Source organism: Erpetoichthys calabaricus, chromosome 14 (assembly GCF_900747795.2).
Source record: "Erpetoichthys calabaricus chromosome 14, fErpCal1.3, whole genome shotgun sequence".
NCBI classification, from domain to species: domain Eukaryota; kingdom Metazoa; phylum Chordata; class Cladistia; order Polypteriformes; family Polypteridae; genus Erpetoichthys; species Erpetoichthys calabaricus.
This window is the reverse complement of record NC_041407.2, coordinates 79,174,309-79,189,891: the sequence shown is the minus strand read 5'-3', so window position 1 is coordinate 79,189,891 and position 15,583 is coordinate 79,174,309. Positions and strand designations below refer to the sequence as shown.

Below are 15,583 nucleotides of genomic sequence, written 5' to 3'. Positions count from 1 at the left end.
GAGAAAAAAAATAAAATCTGCTGGGGTTCCGAGGTCACGAGACCACCCAGCCCCCTCTAGGCATTCTACCTAACATAAATAACCTCAATCAGTCCTCATTGTATTCAGGGTTCACATGGAAGAACTTGATGATGATGGTCATGTGGACTTCTGGCCTTTAATTCAACAATGTAGGAACATCACAGTGCTTTGATCAGGTGGTGGTGGCACAGATCGCCACCACAGAAAACCGGGAAAAGAACAGAAGAGAAAATAGGGGTTAGTACGGATTTCGGAGCCACCATGAATGATAATGATAATTAATTGAATATACAGAGCATCAGGATTAAACAAAATTGAAGCTATGAGAAAGCCATGTTAAAGTAATGTGTTTTTAGCAATTTTTTTTGAAGTGCTCTACTGTATTAGCCTGGCGAATTCCTATTGGCAAGCTATTCCAGATTTTAGGTGCATAACAGCAGAAGGTTACCTCACTACTTCTTTGAAGTTTAGCTCTTGGAATTCTAAGCAGACACTCATTTGAAGATCTAAGGTTATGGTTAGGAGTGTAAGGTGAGAGGCATTCTGAAATATAGGATGGAGCTAGATTATTTAAGGCTTTGTAAACCATAAACAGTATTTTAAAGTCCATTCTAAATGACAAAGGTAACCAATGTAGTGACTTCAAAACTTGAGAGATGTGTTCGGATTTTCTTTTCCTAGTTAAGATTCTAGCAGCTGCATTCTGCACTAGTTGTAATCGATTGATGTCTTTTTTGGGTAGTCCTGAGAGGAGTGCGTTACAGTAATCTAGCCGACTGAAAACAAAAGTGTGAACTAATTTTTCAGCATCTTGCAATGTTATAAGAGGTCTAACTTTTGCTATATTTCTTAAGTGAAAAGATGCTGTCCTAGTAATCTGATTAATATGTGACTTAAAATTCAGGTCAGAGTCAATAGTTACCCCTAAATTCTTTACCTCCGTCTTGACTTTTAATGCTAATGCATCACGTTTATTTCAAATAACTTCATTATATCAATTTTTGACAATCACTAAAATTTCAGTTTTCTCCTTATTTAGTTTGAGAAAATTACTACTCATCCATTCAGAAACACAAATAAGACATTGTGTTAGTGAATCAAGAGTGTCGGGGTCATCAGGCGCTATTGATAAATACAGCTGTGTGTCATCAGCATAGCTGTGGTAGCTCACATTATGCCCCGAGATAATCTGGCCTAATGGAAGCATGTAAATCAAAAAGAGCAGCGGACCCAGGATAGGATAATTTTTGGAGGTTCAATTACTCATGCCTTTTTTGTTTTCTTTCTTTTTCTTTTTTTCCTGTTACTCCCTATAGATATAAATGAGGAATTTAATTCCTGGGGCAACCTGGTGGAAGGCAAAGGTACTGATATTATTCCAGATGCCCCACCTGTACTAAGTAACCTGTAAGGAAACACCTGGAGCCAGCCCCACCTCCTACCCCATCATCAGGCTGCAGTTGTGACAGGTATTTGGACATGGAACGGGCAACAATGCCAGTCCTGTCACACAGCTGAATCTTTGGTGCATTATCCCAATTTCCAATGTGCTTCCCATAGCAGAGGTGACACTGGAAACCTCCCTCTGTTTTTGGTGCTGAAAACATTTCTCATGTCATATGCTGTGGTGTTGAATTCATGTAACATGTGCCTGTCCAGTATGTTTTTTATGAGTAGTCTGTGCTACAATAACATTGATACAAAAGTAATATTATTTTTATAGAAAACCGTTGGTGATAATAAATAACCTGTTTCTACTGCACCCTCAACATATTGTTTTCCACTTTCAGATTTTCATTTGTTTTTACTGGTGCACAGACTTCTCGGCTTTTGTCTCTAAAGAAATCTGATGTTATTTATGAATCTGAAATGTACAGGTGATACAGAATGCCAATATTCTTAATCAGTGTCAAACTTTATCTCTTAAAAAAAAAAAAAAAACATTGCACTGCAAACACTTAGATTCTATGCCAGCTGTTTATTATGGTCCCTTATTAGGAAATATTATTGCTCCTAATAAATGACTCTATGGAAGGCTGTATTTTCTTCAGGCTGGCAATATGTAGTAGTAATATTACTACGATTCGTTTTGTGAAAAATAATCAGCACTGAATAGTTAGTTCAGATTTCATTGTTAAAAAAAGACTGTTAATTTAGCCAGAGGTGACTGGCAGCAGGAAAAGAAACCAGTCACTCGTACAGTATACTATTTTGTAGATCTATTTTAACAGTCCTCAAACCTGCCTCGCCCAAAATATTATTATTTAATCTTTATTACAAACTGTAGTAAGGGCTGATGTGCTGAGGGTAAGTAATTACAGCTTCTTGTAAAGATTATCTGTAAAATGAATTATTCGTGCTCCAGTATATACACAGGAATTTAATGTTAAGGTATCCTAAGAATGTTTTAGGACTATGATCTGAATTGCCTTTTAAAGTTCTTATCTGCCTGCAAACATTGAAGATTTCATTTCTGAGTCCATTTGCTACTGTGTGTTATCATTTTCTAATTTAACGGATTTGTTTATTAATTGGACAGTGATGTCATTTTGACACCAGTCCAGCTTGCAGTTATTGAGAAATTCAAATATTGTGACTATAGTAGCTATCCATTTTCCAACCCGCTGAATCCAAACACAGGGTCACTATCAGAGCTAAATTAGGCTTAATGGAACACATGATTAAAATTTAATTATTTATATTGCCTGCTTTTTAATTAATTGTCTAAAACAGACTGATATATATTTAAGTTTGCCTGCCTGCTTGAATGTTTCTTAATGCAAAACAAAGCAGTTGTAAAGTAAATATGGGGTTATAAGAAGGGAGCATTTATTTGCACAAATGGTTATGCACTTTGTAACTTAAATCTGCTGCTTATGTAAATAAGAAGCTCAAATTTTATTTCTTAACATGTTATATCAGAAGAATGATGGATTATGTATGGCTATTGCAAAAGAAAGGTGCCAAACTCAATTTGTAAAAATTACAAAAAGATGCCAAAATCAAATTTGTAAAAATTACATTGATATTTGTGTGGATCCCTTGCTATTTCAAGAGTGACCATAAGGTGGTGCCCAAGCTTGTTTATAGACGCAATCTGTTTTTTCTTTAACATATAAAAAGCCAAATTTGTTAATGATGGAAAAAAATATTTTCTCTATCATATATAGTAAAATTTCTGTCAAATTAATTAATTGGAAAATGTGTTTTAGAATTGTAAAGGTTATTTATGTAAAAGTGGTCTTTCCCGAAATGGGAAAGTAATTTATGTGTATAGTATTAAATTATCTTAAAGATTTGTGCTCAAGTGAACCTTTGAGAAAATTGAAGGAGGGGTGAAGAGAAAGTATTATACTTCAAGCAGATGCCAGTTTTCTTAATATATACTTGTTTTTGAGATGATTGGAATTGGCTGCCTTAACATAGACATCTTTAGAGACATTGGTTTCATTGTCAAAGCCAGCAGTTCTGTAACACTTCTGAGACATTAAAATAGGAACTTTAAACAGTCCTGTCTTTGTTTCTTTTTCTGTTTTGGATGCAGTGTACACAGTATATTTACATTTTTAGATTTAACTGCTTTATTATGTGCTTTGCCTAAACACAATCTTTTGAGTTGTATTTGATTCTTGCACGTAAAGGGTTATAAACCTCTTCTGTATTATAGGTTAAAATAATTTTGAATCAATGTGTCCTTTCTCACTCATTTTCACTTTAACTTTGGGTTATCAACAATCATTTTCAAGCTTCAAGTCTCCCACCTCTTTAGTTTTCCAAAATGTCAGGAATCTCTGTGTTCGAACTACAAGGGTAGTTGTTATTGTCATGTATTCTAGATCAAAGCCACCTCTCAGCTGCTCACCTTTATTGATAACAGTGGACTCTGATATGACATCTGTGTAGTTGAGGGGGGTGGCCCTGACTAAAAGCCCACTTTGTTTTTTCAAGCATAACATAAAAACAGATTATGGCTTAGCAGTACTTATAGAAACTTAAGTAAGTGTACAGTATCTGGTTTGAATTCTTTGGTGAGTTAGATGCCTACAGGAATCTTTTCACTGTTTCCAGCATGCTGTATCAGCACAGTTGTTGAATATACTTCTCTTCTTTTTCTGCAGGATTGTTCTGTTTTTGTCAGCAGAACTGGTTACTTTAAACTTTTCATTTATTGTCCCATAGATGATCAACCAAGCTGACTTAAAATAATTAAGATATTTAAAATTGAAGTACTTGTCGATTGTCTGTGAACTTTGCACTCTATTAGCAATAACAATTTGACAATAAAAGTAGCAATGACAATTTAGTACTGTAGTTAGTGCCAGGATTAAGTGACAGATGAGCAAATTAAAAATCTCAATAACAGTGATTGTGATCTGAAAGATACTGTTAAATATTCTATTCAAAGATGGGTGGCCTTTAGAAGACCTCCCTAAACTGATACCCAAGTGATGCAGTTACTAAAGTAGTCAGTCTTGCTGTACATTTGAAGTTTGTGACAGCCATTCCATGACTGAAACATAATTTTTGAACTGGATGCTTTTTTATGTCAAATGTTTTACTTTTAGGAATTTAAAAACCTTTGTCATAGCAAATGCATGTGTACATGGTTTATTTTTTGTTTATCAATTCTTGTATGTAAAGATCAAATTTAATTATGGCAATGGGATTAATGTAGCATGATGAACTTATTAAATTCCTTTAACTAACTGGAAGAAACTGAGACACAAGAAAGATTGGGGAGAGAGAACAAGATATAAATAATATTATGTCCTCCTTCATCACTATGGAAACCAGCTTTGACTTGGCTCTACCTGTTGTGCCGCCCTGAGTCCCAGTCTGTACCTGCCCATCTGTGGCTTCTCTTTCTTCTGCCAAGGTACTGTAGGTAGGGCTCTTTATGTTGCTAAGCACTTGTTACCAGGGGAACCAGCTTTTATAATGAATTTGCTTCTTTAATATGGCGTGTTTTATTCCTTCAAGGTTCCAATGTCTGTTCAACTTTTAAACAGTAGAAATTCAGTTTTCACTAGATTGTCTTTCGCATTTTATGATATTACAAATAGTCATAGACTTACAACCATGTCGACCTGCGGTCGTAAGTCAATCTGAACGTAACACGGTATTCAAACCTAACCATATGTATGGTACTGTGCAATAAGTCCCTTAAATCATATTGTTTGTTTTTTTAATCATCATTCTTAGAACATTGTGTAGATGTTCTATCATTTTTTTTTTTTGCAAATTATTTTTTTTTATTTTGTTTCATTATTACTGTTCCTCGCCTGGTTTCCGAACCTTTAACAGCTTCACAATCCTTTGTTTGTCTGTGTTATGTTACGTCATCATTGTGAGCCTCTCCCAATTTTCAATTTGTTAACTGTAAGAAGAGTAATTTTACTGGCAGAGTTTGAGCACTCATGTGTTTTCAGTTTTAACATTTCAGCCTGTTAATAATAAACATTAAGAGATGAAGGAGTTCAGTGTGGTTTCATTACCCCTTTGTGGCTGTTTGTACGTAACAGCACATCGTGAGTCAAAACGCAGAACCTTTGGTGGTTAACCGGATTCAAAGACAGAGTGCAGCAGTAGAGCGTGTGTAGCTAACTCCGGTTTTAATGGAATAACTTAAAGTCACTTGCAATCTCATTCGCTTTTTTCCTTCCCTGGTACTGCTTGATCACCTTCATTTTTATGTCGAGATCAATTACCTTTTTTGCTGTAATTGTACGACAAATATAACTGAACATATTCAAAACCGCTGCAGTTAATAAACGGAGATTGAGATGAATGAGTCACAGCTTGCAAAGCTTACGTGGCAAAAACTGTCATTTACCTGTGTGATGCGGTAGCGGTCATAAGTCAAATGGTTGTAAGATGCATAGGTCGTAAGTTGATGACTACCTGTATTTACCTCGATTTTTCATCAAGCATTTGATAAGTTTCCACATTAGAGGTTAAGCATCAAATTAAATAAAAAATGGGAATTTAGTGTGTAGGTTGGTGTAGAATTGGGTAAAACACAGGAAGCAGAGTGCTATGGTTCAAGAAACCTTAACAGAATTGGGTGATGTTAAAAAGTGGTGTCCCTCAGTTCTGAGGCTGCTGTTCATTTTAATGTATATAAATGATATGGACAGGAATAGAAATAACAAGATGCTTTAGTTTACAGATGAAACCATACTAGGTGGAATGGCAGGTAATCTGGAGTTAGTTGAATTATTACAGAAGGAGTTGGAAAACAATATAGACTTGGATGTTTTGTGGTAGGTAAGATCTAATGTAAATAAATGTGAGGTATTACAAATATAGTAGGGAGGAGATATGTTAGATCTGAGTACACAATGGGCGATCTGAAACTTGAAAATAACCCTTATGAGAAGGACGTAGGAGTTATAGTGGACTCATCACTTTCTACACCCAGACAGTGTCCATAAACCTTTGAGAAGGCTAACAGAATGCTGTGTTATGTTATATATCAGAAGGGATTCTGGGATTGAGAGGTATGAGCTATGAGGAGAGACCGAAGGAGTATAAACAAATGGAGATTAAGATGTGACGTGATTACAGTGTTTAAAATTATGAAAGAAATTATTACAGTAGCTGTACTGTAGGTTGTTCTTTTAAAATGAGTTCAACAGAAACACAGGGGACACAGCTGGAAACTTGTTAAGTGTAAATTTCACACAGTTGTTTTTTTTCTCTCAGAGAAACACAGACATGTGGAGGGTTGAACTTTAGGATCCTTTACTTGATGTTGTTTTGAAAAAAAAATAGGTAGACATGATTGGTGAGTTTTGTTGGCCTGTTATTGTCAAACTTTTTTCTGTATGATGAAAGAACTGGGGTTTGCATCTCGGATGCTCCCTGTGTGGTGCTTGCATGTTCTCTCCCGTGTTCATGGTGGTTTCCTCCCACAGTCAAAAGACATGTAGATTAGGTGAATTGGCATTACTAAATTGACCCTAGTGTGTGTGTATCTCTCTGTTCACCCTGTGTTGGACTGGCACCCCATCTAGTGATGGCTCATTGGGAATGGTTTAAAAATGGATGGATGGATGTACTTATAAGAATGATGAGATACACTTGACGTTGATTATAAATTTTTGTAAATAATGGTGGTGAGTTGGCTTCGATGGTGGGGGAGGATGCCGGTCAGGCCTGGTAGGCCCAAACGTGTTGTGAGGGTCTGCTGGGAACGTCTGGCAGAGCCCCCTGTCAGAAGTAGCTTAAACTCCCACCTCCGGCAGAACTTCGACCATGTCCCGAGGGAGGTGGGGGACATTGAGTCTGAATGGGCCATGTTCCGTGCCTCTATTGTTGAGGCGGCAGACCGGAGCTGTGGTCGGTGCCTGTTGTGGCGGCAATCCCCGAACCCGTTGGTGGACACCGGCAGTGAGGGATGCTGTCAAGCTGAAGAAGGAGTCCTACCAGTCCCTTTTGTCCTGTGGGACTCTGGAGGCAGCTGATAGGTACCAGCAGGCCAAGCGGAATGCGGCTTCGGTGGTTGCTGAGGCAAAAACTCAGGCATGGGAGGAGTTTGGGGAGGCCATGGAGAACGACTTTCGGACGGCTTCGAGGAGATTCTGGTCCACCGTCCGGCGTCTCAGGAGGGGGGAAGCAGTGCAGTGTCAACACTGTATGTGGTGGGGATGGTGTGCTGCTGACCTCGACTCGGGACGTTGTGGGTCGGTGGGGGGAGTACTTCGAAGACCTCCTCAATCCCACTAACATGCCTTCCAATGAGGAAGCAGAGCCTGGGGACTCGGAGGTGGGCTCCCCCATCTCTGGGACTGAGGTCACCGAGGTGGTCAAAAAACTCCTTGGTGCAGGGCCCCGGGGGTGGATGAGATACGCCCGGAGTTCCTCAAGGCTCTGGATGTTGTAGGACTGTCTTGGTTGACACGTCTGTGCAAAATCGCATGGACATCAGGGGCAGTGCTTCTGGATTGTCAGACCGGGGTGGTGGTCCCCCTCTTTAAGAAAGGGGACCGGAGGGTGTGTTCCAACTACAGAGGGATCACACTCCTCAGCCTCCCTGGAAAAGTCTATTTGGGGGTTCTGGAGAGGAGGGTCCATCAGATAGTCAAACCTCTGATTCAGGAGGAACAGTGTGGTTTTCGTCCTGGTCGCAGAACAGTGGACCAGCTCTACACCCTTAGCAGAATCCTGGAGGGTGCATGGGAGTTCGCCCAACCAGTCTACATGTGTTTTGTGGACTTGGAAAAGGCGTTCGACCGTGTCCCTCGGGGAATCCTGTGTGGGGTGCTCTGGGAGTATGGGGTACTGGACCCCCTGATAAAGGGCTGTTCGGTCCCTGTACAGCCGGTGTCAGAGCTTGGTCCGCATTGCCGGCAGTAAGTCGAACCCGTTTCCAGTGAGAGTTGGACTCCGCCAGGGCTGCCCTTTATCACCGATTCTGTTCATAACCTATATGGACAGAATTTCTAGGCACAGCCAGGGTGTTGAGAGGGTCCGGTTTGGTGGACTCAGGATTGGGTCACTGCTTTTTGCGGATGATGTTGTCCTGTTTGCTTCATCAGGCCGTGATCTTCAGCTCTCTCTGGATCGGTTCGCAGCTGAGTGTGAAGCGGCTGGGATGGGAATCAGCACCTCCAAATCCGAGACCATGGTCCTCAGCCGGAAAAGGGTGAAGTGCCCTCTCAGGGTTGGGAGCGAGATCCTGCCTCAAGTGGAGGAGTTCAAGTATCACGGGGTCTTGTTCACGAGTGAGGGAAGAATGGAGCGTGAGATCGACAGTCGGATCAGTGCGGCGTCCGCAGTGATGCGGGCTCTGCATCGGTCTGTCGTGGTGAAAAGGAGCTGAGCCATAAGGCAAAGCTCTCAATTTACCAGTCGATCTATGTTCCTACCCTCATCTATGGTCATGAGCTATGGGTAGTGACCGAAAGAATGAGATCGCGAATACAAGCGGCTGAAATAAGTTTCCTCCGCAGGGTGTCTGGGCTCTCCCTTAAAGATAGGGTGAGAAGCTCAGTCATCTGGGAGGGGCTCAGAGTAGAGCCACTGCTCCTCTGCATCGAGAGGAGTCAGATGAGGTGGCTCGGGCATCTGATCAGGATGCCTCCTGGACACCTCCCTGGTGAAGTGTTCTGGGCACGTCCAACCGGGAGGAGGCCCCGGGGAAGACCCAGGACACGCTGGAGGGACTATGTCTCCCGGCTGGCCTGGGAACACCTCGGGATTCTCCCGGAAGAGCTAGAAGAAGTGGCCGGGGAGAGGGAAGTCTGGGCATCTCTGCTCAAGCTGCTGCCCCTGCGACCCGACCTCGGATAAGCGGAAGAGGATGGATGGATGGATGGATGGATTAAAAATAAAAACTGAAATATCATGTCTATACTATAGGCACTGCAACCTTTTTCTGTGACACTCAAAACTGACTCCAGGTATATCCCATTTACCCTTAATCAGCCTTGATTAAAATTCACTTGCAGTAAATGTAATTGATTGGACATGATTTGCACATCTACTTATACAGCTGGCCTTGAAATGTTGGAGGAAACACCAAGTAATAAAGTCAAAGGAATTGTTCATAAACCTCTGGGACAGGATTGCATCCAGGTGCACAGCTGGAAAAAAGGCACTGAAAAGTTTCTGTAGCATTGAAAATCCTGAAGATCTCAGTGACTTCCAACCATTCTTAACTGGAATATGTTTGCCATCACTAAGACTCTTCCTTGAGCTGGCCACTACCCGACCAAACAGAGCAAAAGAAGAACTAGAGCCTTAGTCAGGGAGGTGACATGAAGTGGAAAGATAAAACTCTAGAGGTTTTCTGAGGAAATGGGAGAAAAGACACCTAAAGGGCTCTGATTATCGTAGCAAAAAAAATTTTATAGTGTGACAAGACCAATTTTTACCTCTTTGGCTTTGAATACCAAGTGATAAATCCATAGGAAACCAGGCTCTGCTCATCAGCTGGCCAGTGCCATTATCATGCAGAGTTGTTTTTCCAGCAGCAGAGACTGGGAGGCTTTACAGGATCGAGGGAATGGAGAAATCCCACCTCTGGATGCTACTTTGGGGTGAAGTTTCACCTTCTAACAACAAGTTAGTGGTTTCAGAATTAGTGTATGAATGTCCTTTGAGTGGTCCAGTGAAAGTCCCATTGAACAATTCTGAGACCTGAAAACTGCAAATAGTAAGTGTAGATTGATGGGCAAAAGTTGTATATTTGTCCTTTTTAAATTAAAGCTATAACACAATGCAGTTTGAAAAAAGTGAAGTGGTCTGAATCCCCTGTGTCCATGAGTGGCACAGTGCTTAGAGCAGCTGCTTAACCTTAGAGACTCGGGTTTGATTCCTGGGTAGGTCGCTGTCTGAGTGCAGGTTACATTGATGAGACAAATACAGCTGAGTGTGGGTCTGGGTCCAAGTGTGTACCCTGTAATGAACTGGACCCCCATTCAGGACTGTTTTCTGCAGAGCTCCCATTGCTACCGGTAAAAGGTCCATTCATTGGGACCCAGAACTGAATTAAGGTGGTGTTATGATCAGTAGATAGATAGTCATAAACTGTATCAATTGAGACTTTGGATTTCTCTTCTGGTTTGTCCGCTGTCTGTGTGCAGGGTGGGTTGATTGGCCCGGTATGTGAATAAGTGTGCACTGAGATGTCCCGGAACAGTGTCTAGATTTGTTTCATGACCTGCACTTAAAGCTACTAGACTAGACCCTGACCCTGAACTACATTAAGTGAGTTTCATAATGGAGGGGATAAATGATTGTTATACAAGGGTGACACAGTATTTTTCACTGCTTCCTCACAGCTAGAAAAACATGAGGCTGTGTGCAAGTTGGATTGACTGGATCAGTCTGAGCTGGGTGTCTTTTGACTGTGCACTGGTATCCATACAGGGCTGCTTCCTGCTTTGCATCAAATGCTGCAGAGACAGAGTGGATCTTGGCATCTTTAGAAAGGAGGATAAATGATCAGGATGTGTTTATCATGAAGGGTGCCGTATAGAATAACATTTAAATAACAGAGCGGCATAATTAAAATGTTTTGTAAGTAAAGATTGGTGATTATTCTTCCAACATGTTTTCACTTTTTAATTATCTTATTTAGAAGGCCAAGCTGTTAACATTTATCTCCTGTGGCCATATTTGGGGAAAAAAAATACTGAAGGTAAATCAAGTGATTTGAGTAGAGCACTTCAGTTCCAAAGTGCTGCTTGATTCACTGAATCTTCATGAAATTATTGGATGCAGACTATAATGTTCACAGATGCTAGCATATGATGATATTAAAACTTCACATGCAACAAGACAAATGCATCTGTGCTAGACCACAAATAGACAGATCTTAACAATGGAGAAGTAGCCAAAATGTAATTTTGTAAAGCAGCAGAATCAATTTTTTTAAATTTTATTTATACCTTTATTTAACCAGGAAGTCTCATTGAGATTAAAATCTCTTTATAAGAAAGACCTGGCCAAGATAGCATCTATATAAACTCATAACATTTATAATGTAATATACAACATATATTCAGTGTAAACATATATATTGTAACATGCAGCATATACAATATACAATCTCCACAATTAAGTAGCTATTGTACATAAACACAAGAAAAACAATTACATGTCTACAACTACAGTTAATTGAGAGGAGTTCTCATTACAGATTTAATGCATGATGGTGAGCTAAGCTGTTAGTAGACCACACAAAGACTGTCCCCAAGTGTTACTGTATGTACCTTGTACAAGTGTTGAGTAATAGCTAAGTACCTAATTACTTCATTAATTCTTTAAATTTCAAAATTTTCCAGTATTATGAAATTTGGCAGTACCTACCATGTTTAAACAATGCTCGGTAGATCAATCGCAATGAGGTATGAGTTGTCATTCTACTGCGGATCGGTGACTGTCTGGTTAATGGGGACTGACGCCAGTGATTTCCATGTCACATTACTATGTTATACTGTTTGTTAAATTTTGTGCATTTTATGGTTGTTTCACATACAGATTCTGTTTGTGTGGTTTGTTTTGAATTTTCCTGCATTCTGTCAACGTTTATTTTGGATTACGTCGTCTTTGTTTTAAGCAATGGCATTTGGATTTGTTATGTGACTGTGATTGTCTCGTGGCAGACATCATGGAAGTAATAATATTTATACGCGACTTTAACAGCTTGCATTATCCCTTGATGGATATACAGTGGACAGTGTCTTTCTAGGGTGTAGTTAGTTTCTAAATCAAGAGGGCCTAATGCCAGGTTTGTGTCACTGAATTTAACTTCAGTTTGCTCCCAACTTACGATTAATGTGTTGGCCCATTTTTTGAGTTTAGTTCTGACTCCTGGCTTTTTTTAACTACTTCTCTATTTCACATTAACTTTCTCCTGGTTTATTTATTCTCATAACAATCCTCAAGACAAATTCATATCCCCAGGTGTGGAAGCCATTGTACTGTAAGCTTTAGGTTTGCTGATTGGATTGTTAATTAGTGTTAGTAGCTCACCAGTTTTGATTCAGTTTCAGTTGCTGCACTGGGTGGATGCTGGCTTGACAGCTGTCCTAAAATGGACAATGTTTCAAAATTTCTCATTGTCTTAATTCATTATTGATGTGTTTTGAGCTTTGTCCAAATATACAGAGGTGTAAGAGGGTGGAAGGTAGTAAGACCCCTTCACTTTTTACACATTTTGTTATGTTGCACGATTAAATGTTTTCTCTTATCAAGCAACACTCAACACCCCATAGTAACAAAGCAGATAAAAGATTTAGAAAGATTATTAGAAATAAAAAAATAAAAAAAACCCTGAAATATCACTTTGGCCATAAATATATAAATTCTTTGTTACGTCTCTCAAATTTAGGTGTGGATGCACCCCATTCTATTGATCATCATTGACATGTTGCTACACCTTTTTTGGAGTCCACCTGTGGTCGATTCAGTTGATGGCACATGGATGGTTAAGAAAGGCTGTCTGTAGAAGGCCTCACAGCTGACAAAAAAACCAAAGGAGGTTTAAGGGTCATAGAAATTGCATTCAGAGCTTAGAGACAGGATTGTGTTAAGGCACAAGTGTGTGGAAGGCTACAAAATTTCATGCTGCATTGAAGGGTCCCAAGACCACAGTTACTTTCATGATTCTTAAATGGAAGAAGTTTGGAACAACCACAACCAAACTGAGCATTTGGGGGAGAAGAGCCATGGTAAGAGAGGTGACCAAGAGCCCTATGGTCACTCTGGCTGAGCTCCAGAGAACCTGTGTGGTGATGGGAGAAACTTTCAGAAGGTCAGCCATCACTGTCACGTTCTACTGATCTGTGATTTATGGCAGAATAGTCTGACAGAAGCCTCATCTCAGTAAAACACACATGAAAGCTTCATTGGAGTTTTCAAAATGGGATCTAAAGGACTGCCAGTCTGTGAGAAACATGATTCTCTGGTCACCATGTCTGGGGGTAACCAGGCACCTGCACATCACCAGTGCAATACCATTCCAGCAGTGACTCTTGTTGAACTGTTTTTCAGCAACAGGTTAATTGCAGAAATATCCCTAACAAAACCTTCTCAAGTGAGCTCTGGACCTCAGACCGGGCCAACAGGACAGTGACCCTAAGCACAAAGCAGAGACGACACAGGAGTGAATTAGGGACCACTCTGGGAATGTTCTTGAGTTGCCCTGACTTGAACCCAATCAAATATGTCTCTGGAGAGACTTGTAAATAGCAGTCCACTGACAGTTTCCTTCCAACCTCACAGAGCTTGAGAGATCTACAGAGAGGAATAAGAGAAAAATCCCCAAATCCAGGTGTTGGAAGCTTGTTGCATCACAGCCAAGAGGACATGAGGCTGGAATCGCTGCTGAAACAATAAGCAAAGGTTTTAAAAACTTGTGTCAGTGAGATATTTCTTTTTTTTTATTTTAATATTCTGGTCTCGCTTTGTCATTCTGGGGTACTGTTTGAGGGGGAAGAAATGAATTTTAATTATTATTGCTGCCGCAAAGCAAAATGTGAAAAAAGTGAAGGGGTCTGAATACTTTATGAATCCACTATATGTAATTTTAGTATGTCAGTCTCACAGAGTACATCATTACTGTGCAATTACTCAGTTCAATGTAATACAGTACATTAAAAAGTCTTCAATATATGATAAACCAGAAGGGTCTCCCCAAGTAAAAAGATAACACATGGCACTGATGTTCATGATATTGTGATAAGGCTTTAGAAACAGGATCTGTTTGGGGAGGGTAAATTAGCGAGTAAAAGTTTACGTCACGTAATTGTGTCCATTTGACATGTGGTGGACTTGTCACTCTGTCTTGTCTTAACTCTTGCTTTGTGACCAATGTTTCTGAGATAGGCTCTGCTGCCCTGCCGCCCTGAACTGAATCAAGCCAGTCTGAGGACTACAGGCTTAAGTGACTAAAATTAGAGGAGAATTGCATCCTGTACAGAGACAGAGACAGAGAGATAGATGCAGTTTGGAGACAAAGTCAGAGAGGCGATAGGGCATTGGTTTGGACATGTGTAGTGGAGAGATGCTGAGTATACTGGGAGAAGGATGCTAAGGATGGAGCTGCCAGGTAAGAGGAAAAAAGAAAGGCCTAAGAGGAGGTTTATGGATGTGGTGAGAGAGGACATGCAGGTGATGGGTGTAACAGAACAAGATGCAGAGGACAAAAAGATATGGAAATAGATGATCTGCTATGGCGACATCAAACTGGAGCAGCCGAAAGAAGAAGTAGTAACATTTTGGGTTAATGACAGGCTTTGAGTCTTCAACCGTGATTTTTCTTGTTCAAGTTTTGATTTCAGCAGCAGTCTACTTGATTCCTTGTTCTGTCTTTGGCTTATTTTTGAATGCTTCTCATCCTGATGTCCATTTCTTTATTTTTCCTGCACTGCTTACATTCTGTAGTACAATGCCATGCAGTGAGGCCAGTGTAGTATGAAGTGATAGGCAGACAAAGCCACATAAAGCTTCCTGATTGAACCTGAAAAAGAGCCAATGCTTCGAAAATGGTGATATCTAGTGATTTACAAAAAAATAATAGCCATGAGTTTGAGGCAGCCAGTGGAGGAAGTGAACATACAGTACAAAAGCCCTTGTTGATCGTGCAGTTTCAGTCGGAAAGGCCCACTACATTAAAAACAATCTGTGTGCTCATTTTGATCTTATGATAATCATGTTGTTCCATCAATGTTTTAGTAATAATTGAAGTAAGGGGCAGATAGAATCATAACCGGGTTTAGGGAATGTGCTTGGTGAAATGAGCATAGATGAGGAGGTTTAGAGAATGTGCCTATAGTAGGCTACAAGAGAGTATTAATGACACATTATAAGAGAACCCTAAATACAAGAGAACCCTAGACACAAGAGGACTATTTCATTTATGTTAGGTAGAATGCCCAGAGGAGACTGGGCGGTCTCATGGCCTGGAACCCCTGCAGATTTTATTTTTTCCTCCAGCCGTCTGGAGTTTTTTTTTTTTGTGTGTGTTTTCTGTCCCCCCGGCCATCGGACCTTACTCTTTTCTATATTAAGTAATGTTGTCTTATTTTAATTTCTTATTTTGTCTTTTATT

The 15,583-nt window shown here is 40.2% G+C and overlaps 1 protein-coding gene across 1 annotated transcript in view; it reads left to right on the top strand.

Moving 5' to 3' along the window:
- Positions 1-3,529, top strand: part of LOC114664642 (platelet-activating factor acetylhydrolase 2, cytoplasmic-like) — a 38,762-nt gene extending 35,233 nt beyond the window's left edge. The window contains exon 12 of the mRNA XM_028818832.2: positions 1,338-3,529. Within this exon, the coding sequence (XP_028674665.1) occupies positions 1,338-1,432 (95 nt within the window). The 3' untranslated portion in view covers positions 1,433-3,529. The remainder of the gene's footprint in view (positions 1-1,337) is intronic.
- The last annotated feature ends 12,054 nt before the right edge of the window (positions 3,530-15,583 follow it).